This window comes from Copadichromis virginalis, linkage group LG1, assembly GCF_057382275.1.
Source record: "Copadichromis virginalis isolate Kocher_CV1m ecotype Utaka linkage group LG1, C_Virginalis_male_GT1.1, whole genome shotgun sequence".
Lineage (NCBI taxonomy): Eukaryota > Metazoa > Chordata > Actinopteri > Cichliformes > Cichlidae > Copadichromis > Copadichromis virginalis.
The window spans coordinates 26432335-26452150 of NC_140618.1; the positions used below are offsets into that span (position 1 = coordinate 26432335).

At 37.3% G+C, this 19816-nt stretch overlaps 1 protein-coding gene across 6 annotated transcripts in view; it reads right to left on the reverse strand.

Annotated features, from left to right (window-relative positions):
* The window catches only part of LOC146718866 (protein diaphanous homolog 3-like), a 173755-nt gene that overhangs the window by 138451 nt on the left and 15488 nt on the right, over positions 1–19816 (reverse strand). For 5 of the 6 annotated variants that reach the window (XM_085456713.1, XM_085456679.1, XM_085456695.1 and 2 more), the window contains 9 exons: positions 12842–12916; positions 12666–12735; positions 11109–11245; positions 10631–10736; positions 7087–7197; positions 6500–6618; positions 6125–6241; positions 490–608; positions 313–377 (listed from right to left, as the gene is read on the reverse strand). In XM_085456713.1, the coding sequence (XP_085312839.1) occupies positions 313–377; positions 490–608; positions 6125–6241; positions 6500–6618; positions 7087–7197; positions 10631–10736; positions 11109–11245; positions 12666–12735; positions 12842–12916 (919 nt within the window). The remainder of the gene's footprint in view (positions 1–312; positions 378–489; positions 609–6124; positions 6242–6499; positions 6619–7086; positions 7198–10630; positions 10737–11108; positions 11246–12665; positions 12736–12841; positions 12917–19816) is intronic. The other variant, XM_085456686.1, reaches the window with a different exon arrangement.

Sequence of the window (19816 nt, forward strand, 5' to 3'; positions counted from 1 at the left end):
GAAATTAGCTGATTTCAGCTAATGGTAGAAACAGATACAATTACACTGCTACATTACAATAAAACATTGTTTTAATATATCTCACTTTAAAATGAAGTTTGCGTATTTTAAGGTCAGTCTGGTCATTATTCCACAGCAAGATGTCACGGTTGCTAACTGATGTTTACAAAAACCTATATGGTTGTTATTCCTATGGCCTCATTATATTTAGATTTTTAGAACAGTTTGTGTTTCATTAGTACCTTATTTTATACAACACATTAGTTTAAATGTCAGCATGCTATATTTTTGCTTCCTTTTGTCATTACTTGCCTTCTGTGCCAGTTCCGAAGCTTGTTGTTCATATTCATCTATTCGAGATTTATCCACGCACACCTCTGAAAAACAAAAAACAACTAGTCAGAAATTATCAGTGCTCTACTGAAAAAAATAAAGTAATTAAAAAAAAAAAAAAAAAAAAAAAAAAGCTATCAAAATTGTGCAACTTGCCTAATAGGTGGCTAAAGTCGACATCGAGGCGCTTGCGGTAACTGAAATCTGGGTCAGTGCCACTACGGTGGAGCACAATTTGAGAAACACATTCCTCAATGATCTTAAAGTACTGTGGCCTGCGAGCGAAGATAAATGAGACAAAAAGTATAGAGAGATAGTTAGAAACATACAACTGTCTTTGAGCCACAGGCACAGGCTTTCAAGCAATTTTAATCTTTTATTTAACCAGGCAAACCATTAAGAACAAAATGCTCTTCACAATGGTGGCCTGATAATGGCAAAGAAACCTTAGTGACAAAATTTACACTCGCTTTTCTCTGCTGTAATAAAATTAACAATTTAAGTCACTCCTGGTAGCTGCATTTAAATGACATCAAATACTATGCATGGCTATCCACTGTGTTTACGCTACGTTACCTGCAGATGACATCAGGTTGCTGCAAGGTATTCGCATACAGTTCTACAAACATTACGCAGGATATCATATTACAGGAAATCGTTTCTGTCTTCAGTCTTTTCCAACTTTCCTTATTGTAAAAATGCCGTTTCATCTTTTATTGATGACATGCTTAATGGTCTGAATAATACAATACAATTTATACCATTTATGACTCAAAGTACAGCAGACAAGTTAAATAAAATTGCCATCTCCCTCTGCAAACTTGTGGTGTCAGATGTTCATGTTGTGTGACTTTGCACCACTCACACAACAATTTGCTGGCAAAGACTTCTTTTGATTATCGCAGATGTTCAAAGCTTTAAGGCTAGCGATGCTATTAGTTGGAAATTGATTACAATTTATTAACACAAAATATAATCTCTATTTAATACTGAAATTTTATGCACTGCATTGCTACACACAAGAAACAGTGAGCAAAGACACTCTGTGCTCAAGGCCTAATGCTTTCCGCTTACTGTTGTACTTTAAATAAGGCCTGGGACTGCAAAAACACCTAATTGTATTTGTTAGTTTTAATCTGTTTAGTGTATGCAGGAAGAACATGGCTAGCAAAAAGATACGGGAAATGTGCCCGAAATCTTTTACAGTTACTGTATTATATCAGAGATAGTTTAATATACTAACAGACAGCTCTAAACTAATTAGCATATTACTGAGTTGTTTTTTCTTGTTGTTTTTCAAGTAATAGGTAAAATTTGAAAAATCACAACATGGTACACTTTACATGCACAAGCATATAATTACTGCAATTAACACTAATTAATGGAAATTATACATTTTTCAACTTTGAGGGGGAAAAATATGCACACAGATACCTTAATGCAGAGAATAACTACATAATTCCCAGTTTGGCCTCTTTTGATTTTTATTTAATAATTAAACTAATAGTGGTGTATCAGATGTCTCGCACTATATCAAATATTGAAAACCTATGCCAACAGGAAATGGAAGTACTGTAAGGAAAGAGAAAATTTATCACAATTTTATTTATTTAAAGTTCTGCCCCTCACTTTGCTTTTAGGAGGGTGGTAATGTGTTTGCTTACATACATGTGTCCATATATACCACAAATTTGGTATTCACTGAAGCAATATTTAAGCTTTCTGTAGGACAGGGAATCAACTGTGTTGATTGTGGAGACAGTAAATTACTAAAGTGAGGTAGATGCTAATGTTACACAGGTCCCTGTTACAAGACCCTTTGGGTTCCTTCAAACCTAGCGCCTTAATAAAAGCACTGTTTTGATGATAATATCAGCAAACGCTGAGTAATTGCATTTAAACTGTTTCATATGGCTCTGCTGGACACACTGATCACAAAATAACCAGGGCCAAGCCTCAATAAGCAGAAGGAAATAATATAATAACAACAGATGACATGCAACGCTGGGAGGCACAGTGCTATTGTGAGTTAAAGATAAAGTGAATGTTTGATCTGTTCATTATCTTACAATGATCCCGCTGAGAGTCCTAATCCCTTCCACACCAAATCATTAACTAATACTTTGATACTTACAAACAGTGATTAATCAGGGATATTGGTTTCCACCTCTTCCTAAAACAATGCAGAGACTGCATCTCATAATACCATGCATATGATTCGAAACATTAGCTACACAATGGAATCACTGAATCAAAAACATTAACAAAAAGAATTCCAATAACTAAAACCAGTGCAGTTCATCAGAGGGACCACATTCAGACAATGCCTAATCTGCCACTAAGGACAATCAACAATGCAAGACAAATTTCTTAAGCAAACCCAGTACACATATTTAACAGAAATACTATAAGCTAATGGAGCCTTAATCACTAAACTACAGGGAGAAATATGTTCATTCCATTAAGCTACTATTTTTAAACAGTCCTCACAATACTGATGTTAAATTATAAGATGAATAAGAGTGAATTCATGTTCTAGATAAAAACAAAATCAAAGGATAATGTATTATTTTTTTATGGTCAATTTTTAGTACTTTTTCCTGATGAATAATTTAAAACATAAGTCAATTATTATAACTGCTAGTTGTTATTAGAGATGGACCGATACGTATCGTTCCGATACTGACCTAAATTACTGGATCGGATATCGGAGAGAAATAAAAAATGTAATCCGATCCGAAGTATCACAAAATCACCTCACAAAACGCGCTGATTGGCGTAACCCAGCTCAGCGCATTGGAGCAGTATGTGTCACGTGATAGAGCGGCTGTTGTCTGCGAGACCTGTCGGCGGTCTGGTGGAGCCTTTGGAGCCTCGCTATGCTTCCAAACAGTGTCATTTCATCTCAGAGAAAACTATCCCAGAGGAGTAAAGCAAGTGTGTAAGTGCATGTCTGAATGTTTGCATAGTATTTCCACGTTAAGCTTAACAACTGATATATGGAGCCACAGCTGGACTGGTCGTCGGAGTTCCATATTGATGTGAAAAGGAAGAGACTTGTTCCATACTTCAGGTAGAATAAAAAAAACCCAAAAACAAACAAAAACAAAAATACAAAGCTGGAGTTATTCTGTCTTTGCTACAAAGCTGACTCTTCTCTCATTCTCTCCCCTCCCTCCCCCTTTGCTACTTCAATCATGAAACTGATCAATGACCAGCTGATCGTTTTTTCTGCCGCAAGTCCCGTCTTTCTTGTTTGTTTATCGCCCACTTTGGGCCAGAAAGAGGAGACCAGCAGATAAACAACAGCAGCACGTTTAAGCTTGATAAGCTGTTGTTAGAATTGATTTAATATTAATTTTTAGTTTCAGCTGATGTTTGCTGGAGCCACGACTGTAAAAGCTGCTGGTCATGATATCCGTTTGGATATGTGGTAAGAGGGAAACATGAAAATGAATCCAGGAGATGTCCTTACTGAATCATCAGAGCTGAATAATGATGGAGAAACAGGATTACATTTTAAGTGACATGAATGAGTTGAAGGGAAGTTATGAACTGTTTCTGAGAGACAAATAACACCAGGATCCTTTTTTTTTTTTACGTAGCTGACGGCTGGTAATTGTGCAGGGGCAGGTCTAGCAAAGTTTTGCCAGGGGGCCAGGTAGGACATTAGCAGGGAAAAGGGGGGCACAAAAAATACTTTTCTTTGATATTTCATTTAAAATGACTAACTTGTTGATTGCGTCGATTAAGCATCACGAGGCGGGGGTGGTTCCCTTTTTTTTTTTTTTTTGTGGGAGTTGGCAATCCTATTAGTTAGGTTGTTTAATATTTCTGCTAGGTACACTTTAAAATACCAGAATAGGGAGGATGGTGTAGGTTTAAGTTTGTTAGATTGATCAGTGTAGCTGAACTATAAAATATTTTGGGTGCAGTGTATTTTTTGCATACAGGTATAACAGAATAGCTTTACTGTTTTGTTTTTTAAAAATTGAGCATGAATTATACAAATTGCAGCAAGATATTTATAAAAAAAACAGTTTTATTGATTAAAAAAAAAACACACTATATCGGATTCATATCGGTATCGGCAGATATCCAAATTTATGATATCAGTATCGGTATCGGACATAAAAAAGTGGTATCGTGCTATCTCTAGTTGTTATGTGTAATGTTCTGCCTTTATATTAAATTAGAGAATAGAAGCTGAAGTTGCATATCTCAGACTACCACTAGAAGGACCCCACGCACCACCAGTGGTACGCATACCACAGTTTGAGAATGACTGTTCTTGATAAGATAGCTGATCTCACGGTATAGCTGACATCAATTGGATATCTTTTCTTATTGTAATCACTGAAAATTTAAGTAAACAGAGCCTGTCCTGGATGTATCATGGCTGAACAGTTTAAATTAAACTCAAATTAAACTCTAGAGTTTAACCCCTTCAAAAACAAATAAAAACAAAATAAGAAATCAGAGCTAGCATTTTCAAATCATCTAAATCTCATAGGTTTGGGGGGTTTTTTGTTTTTTTTTATAATGCAAATACAGTATGTCCCATATTATTATTATTTGTCTGAAAAAATCCTTTAAAAAAAAAAAAAACAACAACAACAACAACACAAAAAAAGTTGGGCCTGGGAAAGTTGCCTAGTTTAAAAACCCATGCTAACATACCTGGCTAAACATTTCCCAGCTCATTAGATTCAGTGGGGATAAAAACATCCTACAGAAACGCAGCTTTTCAAAAGCAGGGATGGGCAAGAGTTCAACACTCAGTGAAAGACTGTGCGGGCAGCTAGTTAAACAACAGAACAGTACTTCTCAAACTATCAATTGAAAGACATTGGGGGCCCTCATTCTCTCAGTTCCAGTTTGTGATGCACTGTCTATGTACAACTCTAAATGTTATATATAGTGATTTACAAATCATTGATTTTAGGTTTTCTCCTCTCTTCTTACCATTTTTTTAAGATGGCTTCAAAAATTGTGTACTCTAGACAGTTACATCCCTGCAACAGGGAGCAACAGTGTATGTTTTTAAATGTATGAAATATTTGTGAATGGTTAATGATGTTTAGCAAAGTGAGGGCAGTCACAGAAGCACCAGTGCTTAAATAAAAAAAATGTATATATTAAAAATAATAATAATCAGACAGAGCTAGAGAAGAGCACCAAAAAGGTGTTGTTTTTTGGCAGGTGATGCATTTTGTATTCTTCAGACTAAAGCTCCATCTTTTGATCAAGCCAAGTCACACCCAACAGCAAGAGAACCAACATAAAATAAGCCTTTGAAAAGCACCATTATTAGGAGATGAGAAATGCTCTGTAGCAATGGCTTCTGTAGATGGCTTAGAGATGAAAGAGAAAGCATTCTCTTTGTTAACCAATGTCATTGAGAGGGTTCAAGGCGGCAAGAGCTAGACCTCCACATAAGCTCTTCAACAGTGTACATCATTAACAATGTTCAAAACTGCTTAGACCCTGAGATGTGTGTGCATTTAGGTAAAATGTGACATGAAAATGCAGTCAGAATACAGTCTAGAGACTGTAAATTACATTACTATACTCTGCTATTTTTAAGAAAACGAATAAGGCAAACCAATAAACCTGATTAGTGAACAAATACATATGAATAAAAACTACTAAAGGAAAATTATAAGTATACAAGTAAACATGTAGTCTAAATAAGGAAACATTTAGCTGATTCATTTAACTGACAAGTAAAGCATTACTCGATTCATTAAACTGTGTGTGTGTGTGTGCGTGTGTTTGTGTTGATTTTTACCTGATCAAGTGGTCATTTCGTATAAGCACGAGGTGCTGCAGTATAGAGAGGAAATATGGCTCTGCACTGCTGTCCTTTACCATGCTCTGCACAATACTGAATATATCACCTGCATCAGTGCAGCGAGTCAAGGATTTGTATTTCAATGTCAACAGTGCAATTTCACGTAAAAAAGAAGGTAATGACACAAAAGTAAATGTAAGAAAAATGTGTTTTGACTCTAATTTACACTTTTGTTTGCATAATGTCAGAAATAATTTACCTTAACTGGATCCCATGAATGTCTCATAAGAAAATTAGGCACAATTACAAGACACAAACACTGAATCATAAATCCAAATTGCATGTACCTTTTTATAATAAAGACAAGGATATTCAAGCTCACTCTTAATGTCTTCCAGTCTGTGAGAGAACTCCATCATGTCCTCTTCTTTGTGCTCCTCAAATACCTTGAGCTGAATGTCAAGGGCCTCATTCCTGATGACTAGCAGTTGCTACATAAGGATCAAGGTGCAAAAAGAAGGTGCATAAAGAATTATGCAAAATTAAATAGTGAGGAAAGCTCAAGATCCTTTATTAAACTCAAGTAAAGACGAGGAGCTCATCCTAACTGTGATTATTTACAGGTGTGGGCACCAGCGTTTTACTTTCATTTATTATTTTCTCATTTTGCTGGCAACAACAACACTGCTTACAAAAGTTAAACATGTTAGCTAGATGGTATAAAAGCCAGAAGGAAGATTATTAGCCGAGACACTAGAAACTTTATTGGTTTCTGGCTGTCGCACAGACAGAGGACGTGCAAACTCTCCTCTGTGTTTCATGAATTATTTGCTGGAGTAAAACGACAATATTTCACTGAAGTGGACAACTCATTTTAATATTAATGCAAGGTGAGTCTGAGTTTATATTGTGTTCGTCTGTGTGTGTGCGTTTGTGTGTGGTGGTTATGTTTTGCTTACCGGCAATATCTCTTTCAGGCCACAGCGCATAAATTCATTTCTAATGTGCAGCCTGAAGTCCAGCTCATCAGGGGATGTTACTAGTGCATTGATGAGCTGCATGCATGCCACCTGCAACATGGGGGTACACAGAACAAAGAGAGTGTGAGAGAAGGGAAGAGAGCAGAATGAGAGAAAGAACCAAAGAAAGAGATGATGGACTTTTTTCCAGAAGATGATGAAAAGCGTGCTGGCATGCATTCTAAATGAGCCATGTCCCTTGGAAGCAAAGGACCATAACTAATGCATGTCTATTTTCTCCAGTCACCAACTGGGGGTGGGGGCTGATTTTAATATTAATGTAACAACTGCAGCCCCATATACACACATACACACACAACTAACCAACTGTCAATTTAAGGGCAAACTTGCTGTTTTGAAAGCAGTTTTTCACTCCCCTCTGAGTTTGGTTTATTACGCAGGGACAGCTACATTGTGTGACTCTTCAACTACCCAGGCAAAGATAAACAGAAAAATCAATTATTGACCAGTAAGGCAATCCATTCATGTGTGAAAAGACAATATGGCAATGCTAGATATTCAGGTGATGTTTAATTTGATGGCACACTCTCATCTTTGGTACTCCAGTTTACTAATACCTGTCACCAAAGAGCCTCTTTAATATTGTAACGCTACTGATGTTACAAAGTATCACAGCACCTTTGTATTGCCTGCCAATAAGTCACCAACGCCATCACAGGTCCCCACCCACACTCAGTGCCAGATTTGGCTTTGTGGATTTTAGTAAAGTTCAAGCTGAAGGGTCATCTTTTGACATAGCACAAGCTGCATATGGTACTTACAGAATGCTATTTCCAAGGAGCATAACAAATACAGCAGGAGCTCCGGAAAAAGTGTATCACTGCACAAAGCGATGAAGGGCCTAGTGGTTAAAATTAAATCATGTAGTTTTTACTCTAAATGGGAAGTCATGGAACTCTTATCACACCTTCAGCTTTATATTTGAGATAACAAATAAGACAAATATGAAGACATTGAGATAGGAGTATTAAGAGACAATACTGGTATCCTCAATTTTAGTATTTATGGTTTAAAAAACGTTCCCTAGGCTGACACTATGAATAAAAGTACCGAAATAGAACAGAAAGCCTGTAGCCACACATTTCAATGCTTAGGATAAAAGTGTCTATGCTTTAATAATGCATGGGGTTAAAGGGGATTTGTGCTGTCTATTAGACAGTCGAGGTAATAACAAAGCATCAATAAAACACAACAAAGTACAAAGGGCAATGTTTGTTTGGCCACAGATGAGTTCTGTGTATTTAATATCCTTGTGTAAAGTAAATTCTACCTTCTAGTGCACTGGAAAAAAATCCTGGTTGTTATTTTTCCCCACTTCCTTTCTATAAATACCTCATTTTAAATTCCAGTGTCTCCCCTTCCCTCACCAACTATTGATTTTTTTTTCTTTCGGTGAGAACTGGTCAAAGATAATTATACAGTAAACTGAATGTGAATGCTATTTGGTACCTATCACAAGGTACTACAAACAAAAACCAAATTCTTATTCCAATAATATGGAAAAGATGATTTAAGCTTCATTATGTGTGCCTCAATTATTGCTCATGTTATGGGGAGCTCTGTTTAACAGTCACACTATATAAATGTTTTAAAGGGACAAGAAGTTTCCATAATTTATATGATTACATTTTAACATGCAAACCTGCACTGTTTGAAACAGTATATATGCAATGTTTAAGTGTGCTTGGAGAGTAAAGATCCAAACAATTTTATCTAAATGGAGAATGTGTAGAGGGAATACACACAAGAATAAAATGGCCCGTTTTTTATGTTCGTCTTTTTGTTTAAGGCAGAACATGAAAAGGGACTTGTATATTGATTAAATGAGCATGTTCTTCTACTGCTTGCTTTTATGTTTCTTGTTAACTTGTTAACTGGTATAGGGACTGTTCCTTACTTAGTCTGCCCAGCTGTCTGTAGATTTTAAGCTGATATTTATTCAAAACAAATGGTGCAGATGAATTTGTGGGTCGAATTTTAATTTCTGACATGTCTGGTCTGAAAGCGATCATTAAAAAGTGACGTCTGTACTTAACTGAAGCATCTGGCACCAGTGTTGGTCAAGTTACTTGAAAAAAAAGTAATCAGTAACTAATTACTGATTACTTCCCCCAAAAAGTAATCCCGTTACTTTACTGATTACTTATTTTCAAAAGTAATTACTTAGTTACTTAGTTACTTTTTAAAAACACGATTTACAACCTGAAGAGGTGATAAAGCGATAGATCTTTCAGCCCAATTCTACTTTTTCTACATAATCCATCATACAAAATGTAATCAAATGGAAAAGTCTCTTTTTTTTAACTTGTTTTATCAGTTTTAATCTTTTAACTTTATGCATCAAGCAAAAATTTAATTATATGCACCATTCTCTGACTTGAATAAATTAGTTTAACATTTAAACCTATTTTCTGCACATTCCAGCACATAAAATAAAATATTTTTTGTGTTTACACTCACTCTTTTAAATAGATGCAAGTAAAACACAGCAGAAAATAAATAAAGTCAAAGACTCAGCGGTCCTGTTGCTCTATTTTCACCTGTAAAGCAGGACTGCGGTAGGCGGAGGGTTACCCTGGTGCAGGTGTCCCGCTCAGTTGAAGAATCCGCGAGTTTCTCTGTGAGTTTCCCATTACGTCGTAGCTACTCGGAAGTTTAGGGGGGGGTTTTTCGCTGTAAAAAGAAGTTTTCTTCCCACGCACGATGGACGCTAATGTTTTTGTCACTTTTTATGGAATCAAACTCAAAGTAAGGTCAGTGCTCCCACGCTTTAAACGCTGCACGCTCATACTCTCTCCCACAATCGTTATGTGATCCATTGTTGATCTGCACACAGCTGTTGTCACTAACGGCGCACTCGCTTACGTCACTGTCGCGAGACATTCTCGCAAAAAGATCACGGTTTTAGTAACGCAGTAACGCAGCGTTCCTACGGGAAAGTAACGGTAATCTAATTACCGTTTTTGCAATAGTAATCCCTTACTTTACTCGTTACTTGAAAAAAGTAATCAGATTACAGTAACGCGTTACTGCCCATCTCTGGCACTGACGAGTTCATGAAAAACAGAATGAACAGACCTTTTTTTTTTTAAATTCTCACCCACATGAATATAGCAGCCATATTTTCCCCATAACAATTAATCAATTCTAAATAACATTAAAATACAAGCATTTTGCATATACTAAAAGATGAGAAATGTCTAGCTGCCTTTTTAGGCGTCACTGCGACTTGATCTGTGATTTGCAATTGGTTGACTGAAAATTAGTTGCAAATAAAAAATATGACAAAACAACAAAACAGGAATTTTATCAAACCTCACAGTGAATGTTTAAGTAACTGAGGGACCTTTGACTGGCTGTGATCTGTTGACATTGTCACGTTTTCACAGTTACTGTGTATGTAATATCAGTAAAATCTGCGGAAAACAAGGTGTCAGATGGTGGAAAAGTATTTTGCACTTACTTGTAATTGAACTGAGCGATCGCGTAGTCCTTGCACAATGGGACTGAACCTCTCAATGCCTCGCCATTCCCCAGCTGTGGTGATGGCTTCAAGGACCTTCTCCAAACTAAATGAGAACATAAAATGCATGACTGAACAGTTTGAGAGAGAAAAAAATGAAGCAATGCATTCATTTTTAGGGATTTAACCATACGCTCTTTCCTATATTGTATCCAAGGTTCCTTGGAGTGCGCGAGTGACTGAATTATAAGGTAAATTACAGTGCAGTCTTTCTCTTACTGCTCTGTTAAGTTTCGGCCTTTTTATGACATTTTAGCACCATTTATTACTGTGTGCCAGTATGATTTAAACTGATAATAAAGACATGATAGTTATCCACTTTACTATTTAAGTACAGCCTAATCTAATGGAAAAACATTGTGCTTTAACATTAGAAAAAGTCAGTCAGATAGAAATGTTGAGAGAATCAATGACATACATGTTCTCTTCTCCTACAATGCAGATGGCTGACAACAGCTTTACCACATCGGTCATCATTGCAGACTGGTTGGGATCAATGGCTCTTGCCAGTAAAGCAAGACTTTTCTCCTCCCCCAGAATTCGATCCAAGCCATACTGTAATGGAATCAAAACATTATTACCCAGACATGCTGCAATTTGCCCCATTTTTGTCAACAAAAATACAAATCCACATTAAACAACATAACCAAAGTTAAGCTCATCATATATTTTCGTGTACTTCAAATGTATCTAAATGATCAAATATTTGACTGAATAATGTGTCCCTTTTTTTCCTTTATAAAAAAAAAACAAACCCCAGAAAACTATGTCCTACATGTCAAAATTGATATCTAATTGCATCCACAAACACACATAAACTTAAAGTGACTTTGTAACACAATCTCTCCAATAAATCTACAATTTACCGGGGAGAAAGGTTTTCTTATTATATTTATTTTGTCAAAGGGCAATTTCACAGTGTGGTAACTTTTAGTATTACATTATTATGCCACTGGTGACAGAAGACAGAAAAATCAGACAAAGGCAGAAGAAGAAAAGTCTGTAGCGACAGCTGGCAGAGAACACCTGTCTTCTTGGCATTGTGGTTACCCCACATCCCAAGACACCTCTTTAGCCGCAGAAAGGTCTGGGCTAACACAGAGGCCTATGGGTTTTTGTTGGCGCCTGGCACTTATTGAGAAGCAGGATTATATCAGACCTTGCAGCACATTTTACACTGCATATCTTTCTCCATAGGGTTTTAGCTCTACATGGAAAGTTGCTGGGAGGGTTCTTATCCTCTCTGCAGCTACTGATAAACTATTAAGAAAAACAGCTGAAGCATTATGAATTATTAGTACTTGAGAAGTAAACATTTTAAATAGCTTTGGCCTGGGACATACAGGGTGGGCCATTTATATGGATACACCGTAATAAAATGGGAATGGTTGGTGATATTACAGTCCTGTTTGTGGCATATTAGTATTTATGAGGGTGCAAACTCCTCAAGATGGGTGGTGACCATGGTGGCCATTTAGAAGTCGGCCATCTTGGATACAACTTTTGTTTTTTCAATAGGAAGAGGGCCATGTGACACATCAAACTTATTGGTAATGTCACAAGAAAAACAATGGTGTGCTTGGTTTCAACGTAACTTTATTCTTTAGGGGTAGAGCTGAGGTAAAAATTGAGGTAAAGATCTAAGATGGGTGTGGCTGACTCATGAGTGCAGAGCAAAGAGCTCCAAAAGTAGCAAAGTTAGACAGCCAATGACCTCTTCCAATTTTACACCCCTGTCAGTCTTTTGTATTTTTAAGCATTTTTAAGTTCATATAAACTATTTTTGTGATATGAACATTACAGCTTAAAAGGCCATGTTTCAAAAACTATAGTGTCAGTGTAGAATCATAATATATGAATTAGATTAATTTAAAGAAACCTGATCTACAAAAACAGACTTTTTATACCCAGCAAATATCCATCAAACAAAATAAGTGAAATAATAAAATGAAATAAAATAAGCTATTGTCAATACCTTGTTGTTCATGAAGGCTTTGAGACACTGGATAACTTTATGTTGGTTCTTTTTGTCAATTTTCTCTTGGCTATTGAAACAAGACAGCAATAGGTTATTGTTTGCTATTAAACACTTAAAAGAATTGAATAATTATTGAGACCGGAAAGAGTTTGAACATGAATGCATAAACTTACTGTTTCTTGAATAGCAACCTCTCCAAAATGTCTAGCAGCAGTCCAAGACCTTCATGCCCAAAGTTTTGCACCCAGCTGAAATAACAAACATGAAATCGATATCACAATAGTCCCAGACTGACAACTGACAACAATTTCATTCTCATCCACCAGGCAGAAAAACAGAACTCAGTACTTTGTGTTGAAGAGAAAGGCAGTAGAGGTAAACAAGATACTGTAAAAAATAATTAAATAAAAAGGTTGCACATGCATACACTGTTATCCTCTGCTGTGTCTGAAATACATGAACACAGTAAAAGCTATAAACACAAAATTAAGGGAAAGCCTGGCCCATTGAAACCCACAGAGTGGATCCAGTGACTTTTATACATTCGGCTAGAAGTGAGTAAAGGCAGACAGTGTGATTGATTGTCCCACCATTGTCCAACATTCATGTGTGAAAATGTTTTCTACCCAAACAGGAGATTTAGGACTGACATGTCACACAGTGCTTTCTCCAATCATGAGAAAAAACACCAAATGAGAGAAAATCTTCTTCTCTCTCTTCAGCAGATTTTCAGAATCAATACCACAGCAGACTTTAGCATCTCCGATGGAGGAAAACTTTACTGAGAAACTTTTTTCCATGCCCCCTTCCCCACTTTTCTTCATTTCCATGTCAGCCTTCTGTATAAGAGTGCATGTATCTTATTAGGCACATATATGATTAGCAATTAAATAAATCTGGTCTGCACCGGAAATACTAATCAGTTAATCATTAAATTCATTCAATTTCATTAATGCGCATTACCCAAATGCCTTGGTCTTATGTAGACTGTGGCAGAAGAGTATAACATAACTCTACTGGAACAATAATGTGGATCTGACCCTATAAAGACAAAAGGCAGATGGTAACACTGCTAACACAAATGCACATGACACAAGAACGTGACTGTAAAACCAGCAAAGACAATGAAGAAACTGTTCATTATTTTAGGTTCTATATTGATTGCTGTCTAAGCGCTTTCTTCCTTTAACACCCGTATTGGATTTATTTTCTCCAATTTAGCCGACTATCAAATTAATGCAAAGAAAACTTCACGGAATAAAAACATTTTCTTGCTGCTCTTTATGTGAAAGCTGATTTTAGACACATCTTATGGAGAACGTACCTTTGATCCAATAGAATGCTGCCTGTGATTACAGAGTAATATTGAAAGCTTAGGACCAACGTATAATATAGATTTATTTTCCTTCTAAAGGGCAAATTCTTTCCAACCACTGAACTCAAGGAGCTATTCTTTAAAAAAAAAGTGTGATGAAGAGTGACTCTACAAAGAGATTCACATGAATGAACATATTCTACCTTTATTCTACAACAGAGCTGTTTGGAATCAGATATCAGTAATAGTTTTGTTTCATATAAATAAGACAGAACAGTGTTATTAAGAAGTATTATGTTGCTTAATGTGGTGTTTACCTGGTTAACAGCATGAGAGAGAGGCGGATGTAACACTGGGGGTACCAGGAGGTGAGAAAGTGAAGGTAGATGAGTTTAAATACCTGAGGTCAACCATCCAAAGCAAAGAGATAAAGGAGAAGTGAAGAGTCAGGGCTGTCTTTGTGACAGAAGGAAGGCAGCAAGAGTAAAAGGGAAGGTTTACAAGATGGTAGTGGCCTGCTATGACGTATGGCTTGGAGACGGTGGCCATAACAAAAAGGGAGGAGGCCAAAGTGGAGGTGACAGAGCTGACCAGTGACCAGGATTGATATGATTAGAAATGAGTACATGAGAGAGGCAAGGCTGAGCTGGTTTGGGCATGTGCAAAGTAGGGATAGTTGATAGATTGTACAAAGGATGCTAAATGAGGAGCTGCCAGGCAGGATGAAAGATGAAGACCACAGAAAAGCTTCATGCATGTAGTTAAGGAGGACATGCAGAGGACTGGTGTGACAGAGGAGGACGCTAAGGAGAGGGTGAGATTAAGGCAGATAATCCACTGTTGAGTACCCTAAAGGGTGCGGCTGAAAGAAGATGAAGAATTGTAAAGAGGCTGAATACTGGCCCAGGCTTTTGGTCTCCCCAGATCCAAACACCTTCTGTAGTCTCCTTCTCCACACTCGGGTTACCAGTACTTGCAAACCAAGGTACTCCAGCTTTAAGAATGAATACCATTGAACCAGAGGCATGAGCTAAATTGTAGACTGCCCCTCCCTCTTGTCTGAACCTGAATTCCATCTCTGAACATTAGCATTCACAGTTGTTGCTCTAATCACCACACTCTGTGCCTTCCAGCATCATATGTACATAAATTCTCAAGGTGGCAGGATAAAACGGGAAGCTGTTATCTAAATGCTTTATCTTGAAAAGAAGCAGGTTGTGTGTATGATTACATTTTTCTTCCATCTACTATTGTGTCTCTGAAGAACACTGATAAATGGCATTTTGTAATAAATAACCAATTTTAATGTTAATCCAAACAGATGGGAGATTAGTTATTGTTTTTCATTTGTTTGTTTTGATTTATTCAATGTAATCTACACCTGTCACAAAAATATGACAGGTAAACCCCATTCCAGTTTCTACATTAATAACTGAGCTTATAACAAACACCTTAGCTAAATCTATTAACAGGAAGCCCATCTGTTTGGGCGGTTTTGGGTTGTTGTTTTTTTTTTTTACAATTCCTCAAAATATGGAGGCACAAATGCATCAAAAGAAGCAGAATCCTCTTCTAATTGTTTGCACAATACTATGGCTACATCACAATGAATAGCCTGACAGGAGAAAGAAAAGGGGGGGGGACGACCAGCTGTCTGATTCCCAGCATGACTTCTGCAGTGTTTTAAAAAAGGTAAACAAAAACAAAATAATAGGGGCTTTTAATTCCCAACTTCATGCCATATACAGACATTTTCTGCATACATCTCCACTTGTATATATTATATATAGAGTGAGTGCACTAAAACATAGCCTTGTACCATCATTTACTACTATGAGAGCGTGTCAGGGTTAGATGGAAAGAGGCTGACAAAAACAGTGATGGCTTTACAGATGTAGATTTAAAAAAAAAAAGACTGCTGCCAAGGTAGATCAGAAAAAATGCTCTCAAGTTTCAGAGAGGAAAAAAAGACTTATATTCTACATTGGTCCCTACCCAGTCAGTACTGTAGGATTTTGGTTATAGAGGTCTTAATAAGAGCTTTATTGAAATTCATAGCCCAGTGGCAACTGTATGCAAGTTTTTCATCATCAACAGTTCAGGCAGAGAGCAAAGAAGAACAATCAGATGATCTCAAGCAGGAATTACAGAGGAAACCAGGATACCTGCACTGTGAGGCTTTCCTGAAACAAATATGAAAGACACTTGTGGAGACATAAGTGAAAAATGGATACTGGTGGTAAGTCAGCTTTCAAAGGCTGTTTGATGTTTTTAGCTTTTAGACATTCTGAAGATCTCAGAGGCCTGAAAAAGAAAATGGAATAGCTTTCCAAAACGCCTGAAGAAGTCTTATTAAGAGCAAGAACAACCGGGCCGATGCAAAAGTTTATGTATGAGCATGACTGTGTGTCCTAACTGAAGGTCAGGGAAAGTTTGGATACAGCAAATAAAGCTGGACAGACTGCATTTTTTATTAAACATGTCTGTTAAATCATGCATTCACAGATCAAAACTCGTAGTCTTTAAAGTCACATTAAAGGCATGTTAACAGGCGCTCAGTGTTTTGGGTTTTGTTGTTTTATTTTTCAGAGACTGACCCAATCTGTTGTCAGTTTACTCATGGACAAGTTCAGACTTCGCTAACAAGGTCTGGATTTCCTCTTGCTGGTTCAGTTACCATTGTTGCCATCCTCAGTATTATTCAGCAGGTAGCTCACAGAACAATAAAGGTTCGCATCTCGTGGTTACTCCACCATCTCTGACTTTAACTGGCAAAAGTGTTTCTTTTCTGTTCTGGAGATCAGCTACGAGCTACAGGACCACTCAAAAAAAAGAAAAAAGAAAAAAAAGGAACGAGCATTTCTTACATCATTTTGTGAATACACTGGCTCCCATGACCTCTTTTCCAACACCACAATCACTTTGCCAGAAATTCAGTCCAATGATATATAGAGATAGATATATAGAGATAGAGATAGAAATATATGATATATCTATCTATGTATATGTGTGTGAGTGCACGCATGTTATGTCACAGACAGATTCTTGTTTTGTACTCCACATGCTGTCTGCCTAGACTCTAAAATGATTAAAGTATTTTATATTCTGTTCTGTCTGCTCATCTAGCATTCTCTGGCAGCACTTGGGTTTCATTGGTTCCTAACATCTGGCACCCTCCCACATCCCAAATGAGAAAACTTCAATCACACTCTCTGCCTGAATGTGTTTGGAGAAGTGCTGTGCAAAAATTATCTAAAAAAAGAAAGGAGAAACTTTTTTTTTCTTAGTGAAGACACATACCTGGTAACATTTTATGTTATTAGTAATTCATAATGACACACATGGGGCATAGTTATCTACATCTAAGATATAATGCCACAATATTTCGATACTGTGAAAATACTCATTTGTGTTCCAAAAACACAAATATGTATTGTGGGGATGGGAAGAATACGTTTTCCCTAAGTACAAGGCATGTAGAGCCCAAGTGTTTCAAACATTTTTGGTGGATTTCCAAAGCTCTGGGGTCCGTTCTTCGTACCTCGCTAAGTAAGTTAGCTGGATTTGATTGTTGACGATTTCGCCTGATCTTGGATCGTTCGGTTCTCCGAAGCTCATCCGGGACTTGCTGTCATAGCAACATATCCGTAAGCGTAAACCTGCTCGGGAGCAGGTTTACTTTATGTAAACAAGATTAGCTCGCGGCCACGCAGGTATGTCCGCTTCATTTATACAAAAGCAACAGCGATATTTTACCACTGTTTTTCCATAAATAAATATTATCAATGTAACTAAAGATAATGCAGTACTTGATCCTTTTATTGATTTCATACAGATACATACAGGTCATTTCCTAAAAAAAGGGAAATGTACTATTAATCATTCTATTACATGTATTTGATTATTCCAGATGTAATTCATATTTCAGAGTAGTAATAGTAAATTACTTCGTGTAATCAAGATGAGAGACCACGGCTATAAAAGCGAAGGGGGATTTGGGAAGTCTGTCGCAGCCATATCCTGTCCGTATACGTGAGCAACCCATTGCGGAAGGTGCAAGATTGATAAGGAGAGTTTTCAGAATCCAGCGTATATTGCGGGACAGACAGGATCCTTTAGCTCAGCGCGACAGTGTGCTCATAGACAGATATCAATATTCCCGTGAGGGTATTATTTACTTAACCAACTTGTTGACGAGGGGGTGCAGGACCACCACCTGTCTTTTTTTGCTCTGCCCTTTTCTTGGTTGCTGTTATAAACAAACAGATTATTTCAGGGTCTGTTTTCAAGAGACTAAAAGCAATATAAGTGATAAATATTACCATTCTGTAGAATATTCTTATATTTCACTTTTACTTGTTCCCATGTTCTAGTGGGTCCTGTCGTGGCTCTAATGTGAAAGAGGATATAATGTAATATAATATAATAAATTTACCCTACCGCCTACTGGTGTTGGCCAGAGGGGCCGATGGCGTGATATGGCAGCCTGGCTTCTGCCAGTCTGCCCCAGGGCAGCTGTGGCTACAACCGTAGCTGCCTCCACCAGTGTGTGAATGTGAGAGTGAATGAATAGTGGCATTGTAAAGCGCTTTGGGTGCCTTGAAAAGCGCTATATAAATCCAATCCATTATTATTATTATTATTATTATTATTATTATTATTATTATTATTATTATTATTATTATTAAATTACTTACGAGTTTAATTTGTCAGCAACTTTCTGCCAGCCCTCTCTCCTTGCTTTTGCAGCCTTTGCAGTGTTCCCTTGCATTTTAATTAAACTCTGAAACTCCTGAAATCCCTCAATCAAGGGTTCTTCCTCTGCTGCCGAAAAATACCGAGCGCGCTCCTTCGACATTTTCGCTGACCAAAGGGTTGCTGATCAATGTTTCTACTATCGATGCGTAGCCCCTGTTAAGCCACCCAGTTAGCTCACATTACTGCATCCAGCTATACTAATCGTCAACAACAGGTGTGTTCGAAGAACCGGAATAGCGAGCTCAAAGTTAGCGCGATTATTTGATCTTGGATGTAGTAAGCGAGGTACGAAGAACGGACCCCTGGTTTGCATCTCCCTTGTCAACAGATACCTGCACTCCAATGTGCCAAATCCAATTCAGCCGGTATGTATTGTGCTAAATGTAACACATGCCATATAACAACCGGAAGACGGCTCCCTACATATTTCACCTACAGGAGCTGTCCAGCCATGGAAACCCACACCATGAAGCTCTCACTGCAGTGTTTGTGCTTATGTTAATGTCAGAAAAGGTCCGGATCTCTGCAATCACCGAGTGATGGTGACTTTTTATACCCCTCGGCACTTAGCGACCCACTATGTACCTTTATGTGGTCTGCCATTTCGTGATGGAGCTTCTGTTGTTCTCAAATACTTCCACTGCAATAATGGAATCTTATTACAGTCTCACACTAATTCAGTCAGCTCTTTAGAATGAACCATTCTTTCACAAATGTTTGTAAAGGCAGACTGCACGGCTAGTTGCTTGATTTTATCACCTGTGGCAACAGGACTGAAAACACCCGAATTTAAAAAGGCATAGGGTCCGGTACTTTTGTCCATGTAGTGTATGTAGGTTCGCATACATTGGTGCCAAAATACAGCTATGTTTCTGACTTTTAAAAAAAAAGAGCTACATCATTTGCTTTGATTTTTTTTTTTTTAAATATACAATCACGAGCAATAAAAATGAGCTCCACGTGTTTATCTGAATAATAATGATAATTATATTATTACAAAATTATAATTTTGAATTTTATGGAAGATTTAATTGCAGAGGTGAACTCTAAAACCTCTGAAAAAGCTGGGACCTAC